Source organism: Fringilla coelebs (genome assembly GCF_963513975.1).
Source record: "Fringilla coelebs genome assembly, chromosome: 12".
In the NCBI taxonomy this organism is placed as follows: Eukaryota; Metazoa; Chordata; class Aves; order Passeriformes; family Fringillidae; genus Fringilla; species Fringilla coelebs.
Window position 1 is genome coordinate 7,819,719 of NC_140038.1, and position 20,328 is coordinate 7,840,046.

At 42.5% G+C, this 20,328-nt stretch overlaps 3 protein-coding genes across 9 annotated transcripts in view; 2 read left to right on the forward strand and 1 right to left on the reverse strand.

Annotated features, from left to right (window-relative positions):
- The first annotated feature begins 340 nt into the window (after positions 1 to 340).
- On the forward strand, positions 341 to 8,478 carry MAPDA (N6-Methyl-AMP deaminase). The gene is made up of 10 exons (XM_084214084.1): positions 341 to 442; positions 1,868 to 1,998; positions 2,513 to 2,573; positions 2,923 to 3,010; positions 3,590 to 3,671; positions 4,378 to 4,504; positions 5,153 to 5,233; positions 5,837 to 5,975; positions 6,438 to 6,538; positions 7,437 to 8,478. Exons 1-10 carry the CDS (start codon positions 383 to 385, stop codon positions 7,626 to 7,628), a joined length of 1,062 nt encoding a protein of 353 aa, XP_084070210.1. The 5' UTR covers positions 341 to 382; the 3' UTR covers positions 7,629 to 8,478.
- A 744-nt stretch (positions 8,479 to 9,222) lies between these two features.
- LARP6 (La ribonucleoprotein 6, translational regulator) lies at positions 9,223 to 16,692 on the reverse strand. 3 transcript variants are annotated; one of them, XM_084213669.1, is made up of 3 exons: positions 16,457 to 16,692; positions 12,336 to 12,528; positions 9,223 to 11,213 (listed from the first exon to the last, which is right to left on the reverse strand). In XM_084213669.1, the coding sequence occupies exons 1-3, from the start codon at positions 16,654 to 16,656 to the stop codon at positions 10,143 to 10,145; spliced, it is 1,464 nt and encodes a 487-aa protein (XP_084069795.1). In that variant the 5' UTR covers positions 16,657 to 16,692; the 3' UTR covers positions 9,223 to 10,142. The 3 variants fall into 3 exon arrangements, with proteins under 3 accessions (XP_084069795.1, XP_084069796.1, XP_084069797.1); XM_084213670.1 differs by lacking the exon at positions 16,457 to 16,692 and adding an exon at positions 15,239 to 15,276; XM_084213671.1 differs by lacking the exon at positions 16,457 to 16,692 and adding an exon at positions 13,252 to 13,479.
- A 2,586-nt stretch (positions 16,693 to 19,278) lies between these two features.
- Positions 19,279 to 20,328, forward strand: part of LRRC49 (leucine rich repeat containing 49) — a 38,099-nt gene continuing 37,049 nt past the window's right edge. For 3 of the 5 annotated variants that reach the window (XM_084214007.1, XM_084214010.1, XM_084214009.1), the window contains exons 1-2: positions 19,279 to 19,500; positions 20,038 to 20,100. In XM_084214007.1, the coding sequence (XP_084070133.1) occupies positions 19,435 to 19,500; positions 20,038 to 20,100 (129 nt within the window). In that variant the 5' untranslated portion in view covers positions 19,279 to 19,434. Of the gene's footprint in view, positions 19,501 to 20,037; positions 20,101 to 20,328 lie in introns of those variants that run through there. The other 2 variants (XM_084214008.1, XM_084214011.1) reach the window with 2 other exon arrangements.

A 20,328-nucleotide genomic window follows, 5' to 3' on the forward strand; every position in this document is an offset into this window, starting at 1 on the left:
CGATATAATCAATGAGTTTATCCACTTAGGACTTTGTGACGTGATAATGTAGCGGACTAGTGCCATTGCAAGACAACTTGGTGCAGTCGCGGTGGATGCTCGGCCGAGCGTGTCCCTGGCCCGGGGCTGGAGCGGCCGCCGCTGTAGCACTGCGGGCTGGAAATGCTATCGCTTCAATAAACTGCCCCTCGAAGCTTTCCTGGCGTTATTGCTCACGCTGTTTGTCGCGGTCTCGGCTCGGTCCCGCTGCAGCGCCGGGCGGAGCGGCGGGCGCGGCTCCGCGCTGTGCGGTGCTGGGGGCGGGCCCGGGGCGGTGCCGGGGGCCGGGGCGGTGCCGCTACCGAGCCCCGGCTCGTCCCGCCCCGCCGGCACAGGAGCCACCATGGCGGCAGAGCGGGACCGCGAGCGGGAGCTGCGCTTCTACCGACGGCTGCCCAAAGCGGTGAGCGGCGGGGGGCGGCGGGCACGGACCCTCCTCCGGCGGCACCGGGCTCGGGCGGACAGACAGACAGAGTGACAGACGCTGCTGCTGTCTCGGAGTTCTTCCCAAACGCGCGGTTTCTGAGGGCCTTATCCCGCCGTAAAATGCATCGGGTGTTTGCCTGTCCGGTTTGTTTACACACCTTACTAATCTAGTTGCAATTAAATCAGTTGAGCGCGATCTTAATTTTCTCTTTTTATCCTATTTGCCCTCAGCCTAGCCAAGTAGTCTGGCTCAGATAACGCTTTTTCTCCACGTCCCGAGGGTGTGCCTTACTTCTGGCATATCAGTGCAAGCCTTCCGCAGGGGCGTGTGTGGATTTATCGGAGCTCGTGGGCCGCCCCCACCAAACCCCGAGGGCGCGTACTCCTGCACAGAGCTCTGTACAGGCAGTGCACGGGGAGCCAGCAAACCCACTTCGGACCACACCATCCTTGCATTCCACTGCTCCTTTTCACTAAGTTGCTTTTCAGGGTGTATGTTTAATGTCTGACAGAATTCTGTGAGATAATTTTAAGTTTCTGAAAAATATAACACAGATGTAGCACTGTATATCTGGCTCAGTCACCAGAATCTGTAAGCAGCCACAGCTTCTGGTGCTTACAATTTCAACATGTTTTCCAATGTAAAGATTGAAGAGAACTATTTATTGCATTTTTCTATTGAGAATGGATGTGTACAGGGAGATGAGAGGTAGACAACAAAGTAGATGCTTTGTAGATACATTTTGAACGAGCTGGGAGGGCCCTAGAGACCTATTCCTTAAGTCAGGAGCCAGGAGACAAGAAGGAGCAAAGGTGAAGTGATTGAGTGGAGTTGAGGATCATAAGTTTGGAGCCCAAAGTCAGGATCTCAATAGAAAGCCAGGCAGAAAGAGGCCTCAGGCAAAGGAGTGCAGTTACTGCAGTTGCTGTTCATGACAGAGTCTTGCTGCATTTCTGGAGTGAGTTTAAACTTCAGAGTATGAACAAAAGCAAGGGGAGTGGGTAGACAGCTGTTGCTATATTTGAATGATGGACATGAACATTTAACTTGCAGTGGGTGGGGAGAGTTCTTGAGTCCTTAGTATACTTTTTGTAATACTGAGGCAGCTATTGGCTTCCTCCTCACGTTGGATCACACCACCCCAAGAATTGTCTGGAGAGCTCTTTGCTGAGCCAGCTATGCTCCCACAGAGACCAGAGCCAACAACAGCCACAAAAGAAATAGGGCAGTTCTCAGTTGAACCAGTTGCAAAAACCTAAGGAAGTTATTATTAGCCAAAATGCAGATAACTGTTATTTTCAAATTCAGAGTGAAACACTGATATAGGCTACAAGAACATTATTACAAACAAGGTGCAGACACCATCCTTTTTATAAGTCTATAGGATTTTTATTTCTGTAGGAACTCCATGCTCATTTGAATGGCTGTATCAGTATTGCTACCATGAAGAAACTCATGGCTCAGAAGCCAAACCTTCAGATCCAGAATGGAATGACTGTGATTGACAAAGGAAAGAAAAGAACCTTAGATGAGTGAGTATATGCATGTGTGTGATGAACATTTACCAAAGGTTTTTTATTTAAGTTGGAAACAGAAATGTGTGGCCTTACACACTAACTGCAGAAAATATGCTTTTAAGTTTTACAGCATAATCTCATAGATTTTTTTTTATATTTGTATCTACAAAGTAATTTCTTCAGTGCTTGCAAACTAAAAGGAAAATTATTGTAATTAATTTCTTCTTTAAAGGATTGAAATTTTTCACTTAGATCATCTGCTTTTCAGAGAAAATTGACTCACATAGTTTCCTTTTTTGGAAACTTCATGTTTTCCTTTTCCTTCAAAAAGCTTTGTGGTAGTTGCAATTTTTGTTGTGAATGCTTTGTTAGTATATAAAATCAGAAATTGCTGTTCAGGTGTTTCTTTGTATTTCAAGCTACAGTCTGGTTAGTTGACTATAATGTGTAGGTGTTTATAAAATGTAGATTTTTTTTTCTACATACTCATTCAGTGTCTTTCCAATTAATTTTTTAAATTTTATTTTAGATGCTTTCAGATGTTTCAGATCATCTATCAGGTTACCACGAGGACTGAAGATATTTTACTGGTAAATTAATTAAAAGTTCACTTAAAACAAGCAAGCAGTACACACTGTCACAACCAGTTGGATTAAGAGCATTGCTTTCCAAGTAACAATATCAACAATTATCTTCAATTGAAGGTCAGAATAGTTATTGTAAAACTCTTGAACTCTCTTCAGTATCCCTGAAGGAATCAAATGTGCCTTCTGTGTGGTAGTACTTCCACAGATATGGGGACCATTAAAAACACGTTGGGTATGAAAACATTGTGAGTGTTTCACAACAAAAAATAACTGGGTCTTTTAGTTGTAAATAAAAATATAACTAATTATAAGTATCACTTTTATGATGTTGAATACACTTTTACTTAATCAGATAACTAAAGATGTCATTAAAGAATTTGCTGATGATGGTGTTAAGTATCTGGAATTGAGAAGCACTCCAAGAGAAGAAAATTCCACAGGTACAGTCTTTTCTAGTTTTTAATTTGTGATCTTCTTGCACTAGAAAACTTAGTTGAAGACTATGGTAATAACAAGTAAAGTCAAATTTAGTTGGCTCAATAAAAATATACTTTAAGTATGAAAGCTAAGATTTAACCGTGTAAAAGCATGTCACTTTCCTGTTAGATTTTTGAGGGAAAAAAGGGGTTGGTTACAAGTCTGTGACCCATGAGATTGGGTTATTCACTTGAGTATGGCATCTGAGTCTGCTAATATTTTAATAGCGGATATATTTTACTTTTGTTGTTTTCATTTTTTCTTCTAGGTGTGGTTTAGTAGGAACACATAATAGAAGTCCTTTTGTGATTCTCTGGTTCACACAAAGTCATTTTAATTTTTCCACATGCTTAGGAAGAGGTTTAGTTCAAATATGTGCCTCACAGTAAAGCTGTATTTATAGACAGAATTAGATTTATATGGTTTAGAAGACTATATCATCTAAAATCAAAGGTGCAACGTGAAACTTAGGAGACTAGAGAGCTGGGTCTGCAATATAATAAAAATAATTTAAAATATGTTTGTTCCAAATGTGTTTGCAGGTATGACCAAAAGGATGTATGTTGAAACTGTACTTGAGGGTATCAAACAGTGTCAAGAAGAAGGCTTGGATATAGATGTAAGGTAAATAAAGTATGTGGAACACTTCTGTTTCAAGATTTTGTGTCTGATGCTTGGTCATGCTTGCAGAGAGGTTTACAAGCCATCAGTATAGGAAAGAAAATTGTTTTTAAACCAGATTACATAGAGTGGAAACAAGTAATTAATATGGAGACCTCATTTTTTATCTTCTTTTTTACTGGTAAAGAAGAAAACCGAGTAAAACCTCTCATCTTTAAGACTGTCCATTCTTTGCAAAATTTTCAGAAAAAGAACTGTTTTTCATGGAATTGGCTCATTTTTCACAGCTTAGCTTCATTGCAAAGATTTAGTTTGATTAGCTGTACGAGCAGCGTACTGTAAAGAAGAGCTGGTCCTGACCAGCAGAGCAGTTTCAGAAGGTGTCAGTGGCTATTTGGAGACAGTTTGCTCTCCTGTCTTTTATAGTCTCTGTAGCAACCCTTACTAGATTTGTTTGTGAAAGCTGAAGAATCCTTTGTGTGTGTGTTATTGCATATCATGGGCCAACTTATTTCTCTGTCTGTGTCCCTCTGTACTTTGGTACCTTCAATCCTAGAACAGTTTCCTGTACAAATATTCTTTATACTCAGCCATGAAGGATATGAGTTGCTATTTTCATTGGTATCACATCTGGTGAGCTCCTGATATTACAGCTTGTATATAATTTAATAATAATTTAATTTAATCATTTAATACATTTCTGTCCCAGGCTGTTAATAGCAATAAACAGAAGAGATGGCCCAGCAGTTGCTAAGCAGACTGTTAAGCTTGCTGAAGAGTTCCTGCTTTCCAGTGATGGGGTTGTAGTAGGACTGGACCTCAGTGGTGATCCCACGGTAAGTTTTTGGTTTATTTTAGTATGTTCTCAAAGATAAATGTATAATGTTGTGTAATAGCAGGTGGTTCTAACCATAGTTTTTTCTCACAAGTTTTTGTCCAATTTTTTACCTAGCTGGAATGGATTGTTAATCCCTGTTGCTGTAAGGGGCAGACACTCTAACAAAGAATCCTTAGATTAGTATGTGACTGAGAAAAGAACCACTGAAATGCAGTGTTTATCTGGGAAGTGTGTGTATCTCAATTGTCCCAGTCAGATAACTGGGTGGAGGCAAGTTGTCAGTAGTTTACATTTTGTTTAGCTGCACCAAATGCTCATTTCATATTAAGAAGGCAAAAATGTTTGAGAACAGCTGTCAAGGTGAAGTGAAATAGCTCTAGGTGGTAGCTGTGTAAAAGGTATCAAAATCAAGACAATTGGCTTGTAAGTCTTAGGCCTCATCTGTGCTACTGGTGTTTGATCCATTAGTCTAAACCATATGGCACAGGCGTGTTTGACTTGCTGCATTCCACACTGAAAAGTGGAATAATTTAAATGTAACTGTGTTTGAATGTAGTGTTTGGATATTGCTAGACCTCTTAATTATGGTAATGACAGGGATTTTGTCAAATAAGCTGTAGAATAGTGATGTGTTCCTGTTTTCCAGGCAGGACATGGTCAAGATTTCTTGGAGCCACTCTCTGAAGCAAAAAAAGCAGGTCTGAAGTTGGCACTGCATCTTTGTGAGGTAAAAGGTTTTTTTATTTTGCTGCTTCTCTGTAATTCCCATTTTGTGAAAATCTCAATGAAACTAAAATGACCTTCTGTGCATTTTGGCCTTCTCAGGTCAAAGCATTAATGGTTTGGGGCATTTGAGAAGAGAAAAGAAAATAAGGAGAAATCTTCAACCTTTTGTTCTAAATCTGAACAGCCAGATTATTGCTTCCTGTACTATATAAATTATGGGTTTAGGTGTGAAATTAGGAGCTTTCTAAGAGATCTACTGCTTTCTTATTGGTATTAATATCAGCAGTCATGTGTAGTGAAATCCACAGAGTTTTGTGAGCAGTGAGCTCTGTTAGTTCCACTGGTATCAGTAGAAAGAGTTGAGCTTTTGTTCAGATGGTAGCTGGAATTGGCTCTGAGAAGCCCAGTAATTACTGAAGATAGTTATTTTTTCAGGAAATTAACCAGGACATATGATGTCATCAGCACGTTTATACTTGTTTCTATTTCACTAACACTTTCTTTTGGGTAAGAGATGCTGTGAAAGTAGGACTGAAAGTCCATTGTAATTATATAATGTACTGTTTTATGCTGCCTTGACAGAATGTGAATATATCCTCTCTAGATTCCAAATCAAGAAGAGGAGACCAAGGTTCTCCTGGGCCTCCCTCCTGACAGAATTGGACATGGAACATTTCTCAACTCCACAGCAGCAGGTTCTGAAGAGATAGTGTCACTGGTTCAGCAGAATCATATACCAATTGGTAAGGAAAAAAATATTTACCATGACTTCATCTCTGGATATCAGAACAGGATATATGCTGCTGATCTAGTGACACCAGTTTGTCTCTGACTAGAGGTGACTTGGACAAATGTGGCAATGAGACCTGCCCATAAAGGTACACTCATGATGCTTGTGGGGTCTTTGGCACCTTTGTGACAGCAGACAACAACTGATGTCTCAGATGGAAGCAAAACCAAATCCCAAATCATAATTTGTCATTACTGTACAAGACTGTGTGGTGGTTCTGTACCTAGTTTGCAAGCTCCCTAAATTTTATACCCCAAAGACATCAATTAGCAAACTTTTCTCGAAAGAAATTACAAAAGAAGCATAGAAAATCAACAGTAGCTGATTTTAGTTTTTATTCAGGACCTTTCTAAGTCAATTAACATGTCTCTTGTTTTAATATATGTCCTCATTTCTTTTTCTGTTTTTTCCTTAGAATTTTGCATGACATCAAACATAAAATCTCAGACAGTGCCTTCCTGTGACAAACACCATTTTGGATACTGGTACAGCTTGGGCCATCCTGCAGTGCTTTGTGTAAGTTTTTTTTATTTTTAAGCATGTATTTAAGCTAAGGGCTAAGTGAAGTTGGAGAAGTCTTTCTCTGTTTATGGATCAGAACTGACTTACACTTTCTGACCTTGTAGCAAATAATTTACTTTTAGGAAATCATAATGTTCTGTTTGAGAAATGCTTTTAATTCAAATGGGAATTTCTAGAATTTATCTTGGTTCTATTGTAAAGCCAGGACTTTTTTCTGTGGGATAAAATGATCAGCTATACAAGCAGTGAACTTCATAGCTCTTTGCACAATGGCTCCAGTGCTTGCATATGCACCTGTGCTTACCTGGTGTTCATTGTGCTGGGTGAGAGCTCCTGCTCTTGGTAGTTCTGTTGATGGCTCATTAAGGTCTTTAAGCATTGCAGGTGCCAACTACTTGTGCTGCCATTGGCAGGGTTTTAGTATTATCCTGTTAGTTTAACCCCCATAATCCATAGCATTGTTCAAGTGTGTGTGTATACACACACATATATATATATATATATATATATATATTTTATAGCACCTTATAGGTTATCTGGGGAAAGGGAAAAGAGGAATGAGGAGACCTGCACATAGTCACATACCTTGAATATATGCATCATTTGATAGCCATCTTTCTAGCAGGTTTTGTAGGAAATCCTATTTTCTTGATAAATCGTGGCTTCATTATAAGATGTTTTCTTATATGTTTGAATGATTTATTCATTTTTAGTGAATAAAATGAAAATAGGGCAAATAAAGAATTAAATAACCATGCACACATGAAAGAACAGCGGAATAAAATATGAGACAACGTGATAAAACTGGTTTGTACGTATAGAAAAAAAACCTTTTTGATACAGAGGAACTAATTTAAACCTTTTTATTTCTTTCCTTTCAATTTAACTCCAGACTGATGATAAAGGTGTCTTCGCCACTGACCTATCGCAAGAATACGAGCTGGTTGCAAAAACATTTAATCTGACTCGATCACAGATGTGGGATCTTTCCTATGAATCGATCAACTATATTTTTGCTTCAAATGCAGTAAAATCCAAGCTGAGGGAGCAGTGGTGTAAGCTGAAGCCAGCTCTGTTTGATTAATCAAACTGTTGACCTAAATAGCTCGGGTGTATTAGCTGAGTTAATAAGCTTTTTTTACTCAAGTCCCTGGCTTTTTTCAGACCTCAGGGTTTTAAACCCAGCCATAAACTGCCTGTGTGAAATGAAGGCAACTGGAATGCATCCCTCTAACAGAGGGTGGAAGTAAATGTTCTTTTAGTAGGTGAGAAGGGCTCTCAACCAGTGACTAAAATGCCGCATGTGTTGTCACTTTGTTTCTCTTGAGTTGATATGACATTTAAAAAAATGCTTAGTTGAAATATGTCATCATAATATAAACACTGAAGAGCTGGGACAAAACAAAAACAGAGCTATTGGTGTTTAAAACATCTCTGTTGGCAGCATTCAGCCAAGCAGTTTGATTGTGTGGTGTGTATTTTTGAGGTTTGTATTGTTTTCAGGTTTTGAGCTCTTCATTGAATGTGAAGACAGAAACAAACTCAGGGAGGACTAAATATTTATACCAAGGAGTTAATGTTGATCTGTTTTTATTGCTGTACATGTATGACTAAAGCTGCTGTGGATTCAGTAGCATGAGGGGGTCTCTGCTGGTGCCCTGGGCACTGGTGGTGTGTAGGCACTTAAGAATCTTGAATGCCTTCAGTAATTGAGCTACTTGGCAAAGTGGTGTCATTCTTAAAATGCTTATTAGAGTTGCTGTTTGTTGTGTAAAAAAAGGAATAAAAATAGCCTCAAGCTCCATGTTTTTGAAAGCACCACTTCAAGGTGTGCATGTGTGTGTTTGAGCTCTACAGAAGAGAAGGAGGATTCTGTGGGGTGAGTCCCTGGAGCACCTGTTGCCTGCCAGCCTGTCCCTGCTGCTGTGGCAGCCCCTGGCTCTCCCTGTCCTGGCAGCCACAGGCTTCACTCTGCCCTCTCCAAGCACCTGCCTGTGTGTTCTGGTGCTGAGAGCTCACAAAGTCTGTGAATGTGCACATGCTGCTGTTTGTGTAGTGGGAGTCAGGAGGTCACCTGGAGGATTCCATCTGTGTGCAGTGAAAGAACCAGGAATGTACGTGGGTGGCTAAAGAGCAACACACAGAGCTGGGATTTCTGTGTATAGGAGTCTAACTGGGTGAGTTACTGCAGTTATTTACACAGCAGAAATGTTACACTTAGGAAGTTGGACAGGATGTGGACTTTTGGAATGAAGAATCACCATCTGATGCGACCTTTGTCATGCACAGTTCCCAAGGTGACCATTGCAACTTGAAATGTTCTTACTGTCCCTGGGCTAGTTTTCCAGTTTAACTTTTGTAAGTAAAATTGCAGTTTCCTTCTTTGACTTCATGTAGCATTATAGCTAATTTTAATTTAAGCACTTCTTGCTGAGCCTGCTTTTCAAATTCTATAAACTACTGTTTAGTTTATAACATTGTATAAAAATGACTGTGACACACAGAGTAAAGCATCATCACAGAATTAACCATCAGTAATGGGGCAGAGAAGATTTTTTTCCCTGAATGCAATGGAAATTTTGAGTAACTGCTACTGGAATTTCATGCGGTATAAGATGAGGTTTAAGTTCTCTATTCATGTGCAGCTCAACTTATTTTTAAAGTAAACAAAATAGATCTAGAGTTAATATTTTTATTTCCATCTGATTATACAAGAGAACACTTACAGAGCAGTCTCCAGTGCTCAGTCTTTACTCATGAAAATGCACACTGGTTCAAGACAAGCGCTCTTGAACAATACTGCTTTGGTGATGTATGTGGGAACAGCTGCTCACTGTGGCATTGGTTTCTCTGTTCCTTCTGAGGCAAACACAGGCAGTCTTCAAAACCTCAGCTCCCTATGATGAGACTGGTAACATTCCATAGCTTTTCATAATGTAGCCACTAAAGCATAAGTACACGCTGCTCCTCAGGATCCTAGCTTGGCAAATAATGTACTTACATCAATGATTTATATGGCTGCTTGAATATTTAGGTGTTTCAGAATAATACATTAAAAAGAATGGATGCAGGTAGGGGCCTGCATTAGCTAAGTGATTCAGCTGATTAAAAGGCTAGACATCCCTCCTGTGAGCCCTAGAGAGTGGGCACTGGTTAGATTGGAGTGGAGAGGGCTCTGGGGGAGGATCTCATCAAGGTTTTTAAATATCTGATGAGAAGAAGTAAAGAAGATGGAGCCAGGCACTTCTCAGCAATACCCAGTAACAGGAAAAGGGATGCAGACTGGTTCTGGGTGGGTGGCTGAACATGGGAATGCTCACCCAGACAGGCTGGGGAGTCTGTCCTTGCAGATACTCAAACCTATCAGTGACTTGTAGCTTCAGCAAAGGAGGTGGACTGGGCAATCTCCAGAGATGCCTTCCAGCCTCATCTGTTCTATGAAGAAAATATACAAATATACAAATGATAAAGTCTCTATATAAATACAAAAGCTTTTAAAATTAAATACTGACTTAACTGAGTCACTCAAGCAACAGTTTTTCACCAGGCTTGGTCACCAGCAGTTGGCTGATTTGTGAAACTGTTTTCAAAGAATAGTCTATTCACCCTTCATAGCCTTCCTTCTTTCACAGCCATTGTGGAATCCTTTGGTGCCATCAGGACCTTTAGGCAGCCTCAGCACCCCTACAGGGAGACCGTCTGCATTTTGTATTTTCCGAACCATCATGGGACTGCTGACAGGACTCTTCTCTTGGGTCAGAGTTTGGGCTTTTCTTCTCTGCACCCAGGGGCTCCCAGAAGGAGTGATGCTGCTATCAGAGGAATAATCAGTGTATTTCCTTGGAATTTCAGGGCTAGTGTTTGCGTTATTCTTGCTGTCTTCAGCCAGCGGAGATTTTTTGGTTACTTTTCTTAGTGAAGATGGACTGTTCCAAGGACTTGATCTGGGTGACATGTTAGGACTCAGATGGTTGTTTGGGTGGATGATGGGGCTCAAATTACTCGTGGTATTTGTTGTGGTACGTTTGCGTCCTGACCGCGGTGATGTAGGATTGCTCTCTGGATCAGAAGAGCTGTTTGCTGAAGATTCATCACCGGCAAACTGAAGTTCCTCAACTCTCTTGTTAAGGGATCGAGCCTTCTTAAGGCTCTTGCTGGTATCTTCATCACGGTTCTTGTCTTTGGGAACTTTTTTCTTTGGTGGTTTCATGCCTATTTGGACAACTTTCATGCCAGTCTCTTTGTTTTCAGCACACATGAAATCATGAGCACGTACGGCTGCTTCTACTTCTTCAAATTCTATAATTGCACATTCCTGGGTTCCCAGCTGGGTGTACCGATTGCTGACCCTCCTGATATCAGGCGGGAGATCCCTGCCAGGCTTGAGAATACGAACTGATGAAATGACACCAAAAGTTACAAAGGCTTTGAGGAGATGCTCCATTATCCTTTCTTGCATGCATCCGTTTTCTTCTTTGTTAAGGGCCTGCAGTTCAGAAATCATGTGGATATCATACACCAGTAGCATCCTGGTAGGGACATTTTCACTTGGAAACACTGGAACTGGAGTATTTCTTCGAACCTTTTTGTTATCATCATTGAGCTCCAGAGTGCTGGAGTACTTCAGTGCATAGGCTGTGGTTCTCCAGTCGCGGGTAAGGTGTTTCACCTTCGGGACAAACACAGGTTAAGCACCACAACTGAGCAAACCCAATCAAACTAGTCACTGAATTTAGTCACTGAAAAGGCAGATGCAGGCTTCAGTCTATAAGCAGAACCCTGGATTTAAGTTTCATGCAGCAGACTTAGTGAGAAAGTATACAGTTTTCATACTATATTGGGCATCAGTGAGCTCCTGTAAAGCTCATGTCCTGTTGAATCAAATGAAAACAGGAACTAGCACTAAAGCTCAAACTGGGAATCATTACTACCTCTGAAAGCCTGCTCAAATAGTGGTTGGTCATCTAGGCCTGAGCCATGACCAAAATGCATGTTCTGTAGATGTTACATTTGCCAAACAAGAAGTTTCGTTAAGTTTAGGTCTTCATTGTATTGAGCTGATCTTTCCTCCCTCAAAAATCTACATCTAAAAAACACCACAAACTTTTCCATTTTCATTACATGTTTATAAAGAGTTTATCTGTTACCAATATAATCTGTTTGAAGTGGCCTGACAAAATTGAGAGTGCCTTCCTTAACTTCTAGACTGAATAACTCTGCAAAACAATGAGATTTAGAAGCTTGACAAAGTGTTTCAAGTGTAATTCTAGAAATCAGTTACTTACAGATTTACATAGGTCTTTCTAATAAAAGAAGAAAAAAAACCACAAAACAAACAAACAAAAAAACAAAACAAAAAACCCCCCAAAACTTAAGTCTAAGGGACATCAGTTACCAGATATTTTATACTACTCTTCATTTTTGGTTCTGTCCAAAAGTCAGTTTTATTGTCCCCTCTCAGAGACAGGAACGTAACTTTACCGGGACTACCCAGCTGTTCATGAGTAGTTGCCATGGAAATTAATTTTATCTAATGGCCTCTGTCTCCAAGAATGGTAATTTAAAAGCATACTTAAAAGCATGGCTTTTAAGCCAATGATTTCACTAGCCAATCACAACAAGTTCAGTAGTGAAAGTTCTGGATGAGTACAATCTAAACATCATAGCAAAACCAGGCAGACAGAGAAAGACTATGAAGTTGCCTGTATAAAATGTTACTTTAAGCTCTTCTACTGTTTTTAGATTCATCAGGCTTGTATGAGACCCTTCAAGTCTTAAAAAGTTAGCTTACCTTCTTAAATGAAGTGAGGAGTTTAACACTGACATAGCCCATCTTATTTCTTCTCACATGCTTCAAAAGGAAGGCATCTTTCTCAAGGTTCTCATCTGAGAAGTAATATTCAATCTGTGCTATTAACTTCTGGATCAGGTCATTTTCTGGTGGTTTCCAGTTCTGATCAGAGTCATCATCATTTTCCCCACCACTGGAAAACAGTTAAATCATTTTATCAACAGATCTTCATATTCTATTAGTGGATTCAAATAGCCTTTCAAAATGAAAGGATATAACCATTATGCTGGTACCAAGTGACTTTAGATGTGGGCGCTGGACAAGTGTCACCCACCTGGCTGAGCCAGCAGACTAGCTCAGAGGATGAAGCTTTCCAGTCAGCTTAGGGAGTCAAGTTCCTGAGCTCATTCCAAAAGCTGATCTCAGTGCAGAACAATGAGACATCTGCACTAATGGCTTGAAAGCACTGACAACTCAAATCCTCCACCAAAACATGAAATGAAGGTGCCCTGGCACTTGTTACTCTACAAGGTTCCTCCAGTTACAGTGTTATATTTTTCAGTATGAAGCTGTTAAACATAGGCCTGACCTTTATGTGCTTCATGAGTAGTGTCACATACCAGAGAAAGAATATTCCAACTGGATGCAGTCGTGATTTCTTAAGCCTCTTCACTGCATAGATGCAGGAGCTGATATCCAGGGAGTAAGGAGGACTGACAGGACTGTTACATGTTTTATAGGTCACCTCCAGAGTGACAGAGTAACATAACCAGCAGTTTAGCACAGGGGCTAAACCTGCCGGCTCATGTACCTCAGGAACAGATTTATATGCACACATGCAGGTTCCTCATATGGAATGACCTCATGAGGTCATTCTCATTTCTTCTCTTTACTTCCCATCATATTGTCTGGATACCTGGGCAAAATGGAGCACTGTTGAACATTCTATTCCTCAGAAAACACTGCGGCCATGAATTCAAGATAAACATCTTGCCACGTGCAGTTACAGCAATGTGTTTGTTGCTGAAATAGAAATTTACATTTACAGGTGACTATAACGGACAAGTCTGTCTTAAGTCAGAGTCATTTTTTCAAGCTCTTAGTGGTCTAGTTTTGTTGTGGCATCATCGTGAAAGTTTATGTTAAAAAAATAAAATCATCCCCTAAGTACCCCTTAAATCATGTATTAGTTTGGTCTCCCAGGTAATGAAATTAGTAATGAAAAGGAGGAGCCATGCATTTCCCCAAAATTGCCTTAAGTAGCTTTTGCAGGCTTTGAAATCCTTAGGAAAAGGAGCAGGCATGACACTGGAGTGCTGCGAGGCCAGTCTGGCAGGGAGGATCCCCCCTGCAGCCTGCTGGATCCGCAGCCCTGGACAGGTTTGTGCAGGGGTGATGGAGGCAGTGACCACAGTGCTGTGGCTGTGCTGCTGTCTGGAGAGAGTGGGTAGGTCAGTGGCTCTGCACAGGAACTCTGCCTGCTGCTGGCACCAGTTACAGCAGTTCTCTGGCACCTGGCTTTTTGAAGCTTATAGTACATTTAGTTGTTATGGTTTTGATGACAGGGCAACACATCTGATATATGTGGATACTCACTTGCACAATCCTGGAAGTCTCCCTGTTAAAAATCTCCCTAGCCTTTAATAGGGTACAGTTCAAAGGAATGACAAGAATGAGAGACCAAGACAAAGAATTACTGTTATTTGGCAAAGCCAGAAGCAGAGGATAGTAGATGAAGTTACGATTAGGATGGTAAAAAATGTCTAATGCCCAGCTGCTGGTTTCAGAAGAAAGCAAAAACCAATGGTGTTTATTTTCCATTTGTGGTAATCCCTTCCCACTACTTTATTTACTACTGATTCAGAATTAGTCTGGGTACAAGAAGCTTGGAACATTTCAGCCTTTTTGCAAATCCAAACTCTGCTAGGAAAAGCTTGCCTTTAGTTCTGGATCAGGCTTACATTTGTTTTAGGGATTTATTAGCATAGATACTTGCAGTGTTTGTTTAGAGACAAAAAGGGGTGTTGTGCTTGGGAAAACAACAAAAATGTATTGTGTGTTTGCAGAGACCTACATTACTGACACACTGAATCGGGATCATTTCACTTCTCAAATATTGGTCACAGTTTGACCTATACACTATTTCTGTGTTTGGCAGACATGTCAGTTTTTACAAAATCTTATGGGCTCCTACAATGGCCCTCACTAAATACTGCATGGAAATAGCACCTACTATAAATGCAGAAATTTGTAAGTATCTCTGTTAATTTGTGATAATGATCAATTGGTAGCACCTCTGGGGTATCAACTGTATTACAAAAGTAGTTGATAAATAATTTCAGTCAACATTGACAAAGAACCAAAGCCTAGTAGTTATTCACAGCTTTATTTTTTTTTCAGAGCTTTGTGATGATATGCTTGTAAAACAGAATGAAAAACAGTCTTTTAACATGGTGACTCATCTGGTCATTAGTCACACAAGAAACTAAACATATCTACAGAGAGAGCAGATTTGGAATTTTAAATATCTCACAATATATTAAGTTGTTTGGATTGCATCTAACCTTCTGAAAAGTTTTTGCTGAGTCTCCAAATGAATGAAGTGTTGCATTAATAAACACTATGTGGCAATCTGATTTATAAGTTCCAAGAGTACAGTCACTCAAGGGCACATTTGTCAACAAAAACATGAATACAGTACTGGGTGCCTATTGATGGCAAGCTGTCTGCAAGCTTCAGCTGGAGAGTGAGATGGCTCATTCCCAGCAGTTTTAGATAATCCCTAATAATTTTCCAAATGTTTGTAAATAATTTCCTATCAGATGCTGCATTCCCAAAAAAGGAATTCCTTAGGTAGGGTTATATGTTAATGGCAGAAGCGTGTGTAAACTCCATTCACCTACTTTTGATGCAGAGTCTTCAGAGTTCTCTCCATGGCAATACCTCTGGCCTTTCCTGGATCAGGAAGAGGCCATTTACAAAAAGGCAACCCCCACAAGAGCTGAATATAAATCAACGCTGTCAGCAAACATTTCAGACAACACCTACTGCAGAGGATTAAATAAGTGATATTTAAGAATATTTAAGAGCTATTGTCTTTCAAAGCTTGAAAAAATTACCATGTTTTTTTTTCCTAGTCTAGGCCAGGGCTAGAAGCTCTTCACAAGTAATACTATCATAGATAAAAAATGTAAATAATATTCTGATTTTAAGAAATCGGTAAATGGAATGCAGTATTGTAGGCTGCTGTACATTTTTATAAAAATACAACAGTCACATATGATTTTGGAATAACTACGCTGACTCAGTTTAAAAACCTTAACTGCACTGTGCCTAGCTCTGTTCAACTCCTGTTTCTGTAGTCCATAGTTGACAATTTTGGCAGCTACAGAAAATTTCTCACTCCCCTACAACCCCTCTGTAATTTAAAATACTACATTGCAGTTCATTCTGAGTCAGTGCTAGTTATGAAGTTAGAAAATCAATTAGAAACAATAAATGTTCAAACAGAATACTGAATTTCTTGCTACTGTACCTAAATTTTTATGTGACAATTTATGACTTCATCGGCAGCTTTACTACAGACCACAGGGTGAACTACAACTAGTAGATCTTTTTCTTCCTGCAGTTTGCTGGCACAAAAACCCTGGATGTTCGTTTTACCAGTAAGAGATTCTGGTAAGCATCAAAGGTATTTGAGGCCACCCAGCCAAAACGGGCAAAAAGAGAGAAAAAAACAAAACATCAAACCCCAAAACGAAACTCCTAAACACAGCTACAGCTAACCCCCAAAATCTTTCTGTGAAACGCAGTGAATTGGAAATGTCGGGGGCATCACAGCCCGGCGTTTCTCGCTGTGGGGAGCCCCGGCCCCGGGCCCGGCAGTCCCGTCGGGGGCGGGTGGGTCGCAGCCCGGGCGGAGCCAGCGGTGCGGCGGGCAGCTCCCTCCCGGCCGCCGGGTGTCCGTGCTGGAGGGTTTCCAGCGTCTCCCACCCGCCCCTCGGCGTTGCATCAGCCGGGCCCGCTCCGTTCCGGGGGTGTCCGCGGCGGCCCCGCTGCTCGCCCCGCACAGCCCCGCCCGCGCCGCGTCCCCGCCGCCGGAGCCCCTGCCCGGGGCTCACCTGGAACGCCCGCACCGCCCCGAGTCCTCCTCGCTGCAGCTGAGGCACTGCGCTCCGCCGCCCCCCTCCTCCTCCTCGTCCTCCTCGTCCTCCTCGGCGGCCGCCTGGACGGCCACTCGGATCTGCACGGGGCCGCTCCCCGCCGGCAGCTCCGGCCCGGCGGGCGCGGCCCCGGCCTCGGCGGGCTGCGGCTGGGCCATGGAGCTCCCCGGCCGGGCTCAGCCCGCCGCGACACCCGCGATGCCCCGGGTTGCGACAGCCGCCCGGCCGCCTCCCCTCCTGTCCCCCCCTGTCCCCTCCCGCTGGGGCGGCGCTCCCAGCTCCACTCCCCCAGCGCTCCCGCACGACAGCGGGAGGGTCCGACCCTCCTCCAGCCGTGCCGGCCCCGGGCCCGCCGGGCAGCTGACAGTCCTCTCCTTGACGGCTGAACAGGGACTGCTTTTGTTTCATCAGAAAACAACGGGCTCCTCGCCGGAAAGCAGCGTTTCGGCTTCTCCTGGTGCAGCCTTGGGGCTGCGCCGGCGCTCCCTGACCAGAGCGTTGCATTTCTGAAAGTCAGAAAGGTTTCACTGGGGCAAGGATGGTTTAAATGCCGAGGGTGAGATTTGGAAATAAGATACACGAGTGAACAAGGACATGATTGGATACGTGCTGGTTTTGCAGAGGAGTCTCCTCTATAGTTCTGCACGGCACTTACACAATAAAAACATCCCCCCCTTAAGAACTAAGTAAAATAGAGGCCCTCTTTCTGAAACACTTAGGCAGTGATTATTTTGAACTTAAGACTGTTGCACTATATTCCAGTGGACTGTTTCAGCTACTAAAGTGAAATTAACGTTCATGTGCTAAATATTAGAATCAAAAGCTTTTCAATTTACTTTGTAAATACTCATTCTTCACTCAAGGAATATTTTTTTTTCAATACTGTCTGTACCCAAACTACTAAATGATCTTTAAGTCACAGCTTCATTTGTGGCATCCTTGTTTATGTCTGCATTGCTTCAATTTTTTTTTTTTTTTTTAATTTGGATGGGCAAAGAGTGAGACTGCACTCATGGCCAGTTCTTCTCATTACTGTGGTAAACAGTCCTCATGAGTCAGGTTTGCTGGCATGGACACGTTCTGAGACTGCCCTGCATCGGGCTTTGGCTGATTTTTAAATGTGCCTTAAGCAATAAAGTATTTTGTTTATGAAATATGCTTACAAGCACCACTAACCAAATCTCTAGTTCTCTGCTGATGGAACAGTCTGTATTTATTTCTTGGGCAATGCATCACTTTGCTTTTTTTTCAGTGGACAGAGAAATGCAAACACGAATTACACATTCTAGGCAAGAATATGGACAGGGGCTGTGGGTCAGATTTTGTATGAGTTCATGGAAGTTGTTTGCCTCCCTGGGCACAAACAAGGTCAGGAGTATGAACAAAGAACTATTTTATGCTACCCAAATAGCTAACCCAAATGATGTTTGAGGGAGACCTTTCAGTTTATCTGATATATCTTTCTGTCAGGATTAAGGGAACTTGATTTTGTAGCAAAGGACACTAGATGTGTTTATTTGTTCCACCAGTGGTCGCAGCACAGAACTGGCTTTTGGCCAGATAAAGACTGATGTAATTTCAAGCACTGTTGATTAGATTTCCATTGAAATTGCCAGACTGATGTTTTTTGGGTTTGTTTGTTTTGTTTTATTTTCCTTTTAATGTAACAGTGCTCTATAATGCTCAACTTCCAGTAGAGATAAAGCAGTATTTGTAAACATAGCAGAACTTAAAACTAAATGGATTAATGTAGAGAAGTCCCTTAGAGGGAAACCCATGGCTCACTGGTACCCAGTAAACATCATAAACCCACGAACCTCAACTGCACAACCAAAATCTCCACAGATTTCTTATGGTGCATTTTCCAGCAGATGGAAACTAAAATGACAATACAAGAAGCTAAACCTGGAATATTTATTTGTTTGTGTGACCAGGCATTGGAATAGGTTGCCCAGGTAGGTGTTTAAGAGTGTCTGAATCTGCACTGGATCATGTGGGTTGTGGTTTAGGAGTTACAGTTGCAGTGCTGAGTTGACATTTGGACTTGATGATCTTAGAGGTCTCTTCCAACCTTGATGATTCCATGATTCTGATTGGGAAAGAGACCATGAGGCAATTCACAGCCCTTCCACACACTGACCGCCACACGGTTATTTATCCTACCACTAATTTCTTGATGAGTGTATTTAAATTTCTTGATGAGTGTATTTAAAAGCATCCACCACCCATCAGTGGAGCTCCTGGCCTCCAGGAGCTGCTGCGGGATCAGCATCAGGAGCTCGCACAGGTTGCCTGTCACATTTTGTGATTGTCACATTTTGTGACCAGTCTGTGCCCACAGGAGATAACTTCCTGAGGCACGACAGGAACCATCCAGCTTCTCACCGGGTCACGGGTTTTCACACGCAGCCACTTGCTTGTAGAATTCAGAAAAATACAATCATAATAGCAGCTTTTTACTGTGGGGCAGTGGGGTGGGGGTGACACCGGTCACAGCAGGACAACCACAGAGTGCCCCATCCATCCATCCATCCATCCGTCCGTCCGTCCGTCCGTCCGCCCGCCCGTCCCCGTCCCCTCACGGTTTCCCACCCCTCACGGTTTCCCGCCCTTCTCGGTTTCCCGTCCCCTCACGGTCTCCCGCCCCTCACGGTTTCCCGCCCCTCACGGTCTCCCACCCCTCACGGTTTCCCGCCCCTCGGCGCCGCCCCAGACGGCGGGCGGGGCGGAAGCCGCGGTGTCCGCGGTAACAGCGGAGCCATTTCCGACAGGAGGGCGGCGGCGCGGGGCCGTGCGGGGCTGCGGGCTCGTTTGGTACCGCGGAGCTCTGACAGGCTGCTTGAGGCTGCGGGGCCCTGAGGGACCGCCTGGAGCGGAGGAGCTGCGCGGAGCCGAGGGGCTGCGCGGGGCCGTGCGGGGCCGAGGGGCAGCGGGCCATGGTGCCCAGCAAGGGCCGGCCCGGCCGGGGCCCGCGGGCCGCGCCCGCTGCGGTAGGTGCTGCGGTAGGTGCTGCCGTAGGTGCTGCCGGAGGTGCTGTGGGGCTGGGGTGCGGGGCTGGGGTGCGGGAGGTGCTGCGGGGCTGGGGTGCGAGCGGGCGGCAGCGCCCCGACATCATCTGCGCTGCGCTGGGACGTGCGCGGTTGAGCCGCTCGGTTCCGTGCTCCTGGGAGACGTCTCGGTTTTGTCGTATAAATCTAGCTCAAAGACCAGCATGTTTTGTCTTTTGGAAATAGAAGGCGTATTAAAATGTAAATACTTGTTTTCTTCATACTGAGAGTTGTATCCCCGTGGAAGTCATGCTTTCAGTGTATTTTTAAAACTAAACCAGTGTAATTTTTGTAAAGGAAAAATTTCATGTTACTTAGAGCTGTGATGTAGTCTTCATAATATTTTGCAAAATAGCTCCTTTCTTGGTTGAAAATAGCTTTATTGTTTAAAAATCAATTCTATTGATGTGTCACATCAATAATGCAATCGACAATTGTATTGATTTTTCTGAGAAATGTAGCATTTAATTTCAGTTTCCTCTAACTTTGCAGGTTAATAATTGTGGTCTCCAGCTGGTCATCCAGACCTCGTCAATACCAGAAAAAACCAAACCAGTAATTATTATCTTTTCATGGATAGTTGTATTAACAAATGTAATTGTATAATACAGACAAATTTGTATGCTTTCAAATAGGAATTACCTTTCCAGTACTCATCTGTTGACTTACAATATCTAATGTCTCTGATAGTACTTTGTTAATTTATTTCATCCTATTAAAAACATGGGTTTGTACTATAGCCTGCCATAAGCTTTATATGTATACATACCCATATGATTTCTT

Excerpts from the sequence above, each read along its gene's own strand:
- LARP6 (XM_084213669.1), bottom strand. The coding sequence starts at position 16,656 with ATGGCCCAGCCGCAGCCCGCCGAGGCCGGGGCCGCGCCCGCCGGGCCG. Across the intron at positions 12,529-16,456 it reads GGGCGGTGCGGGCGTTCCAG|TGGTGGGGAAAATGATGATG; the intron begins GTGAGCCCCGGG and ends ACTGTTTTCCAG. Across the intron at positions 11,214-12,335 it reads TCCTCACTTCATTTAAGAAG|GTGAAACACCTTACCCGCGA; the intron begins GTAAGCTAACTT and ends TTTGTCCCGAAG.
- MAPDA (XM_084214084.1), top strand. The coding sequence starts at position 383 with ATGGCGGCAGAGCGGGACCGCGAGCGGGAGCTGCGCTTCTACCGACGG. Across the intron at positions 4,505-5,152 it reads ACCTCAGTGGTGATCCCACG|GCAGGACATGGTCAAGATTT; the intron begins GTAAGTTTTTGG and ends CCTGTTTTCCAG. Across the intron at positions 5,976-6,437 it reads GCAGAATCATATACCAATTG|AATTTTGCATGACATCAAAC; the intron begins GTAAGGAAAAAA and ends TTTTTTCCTTAG.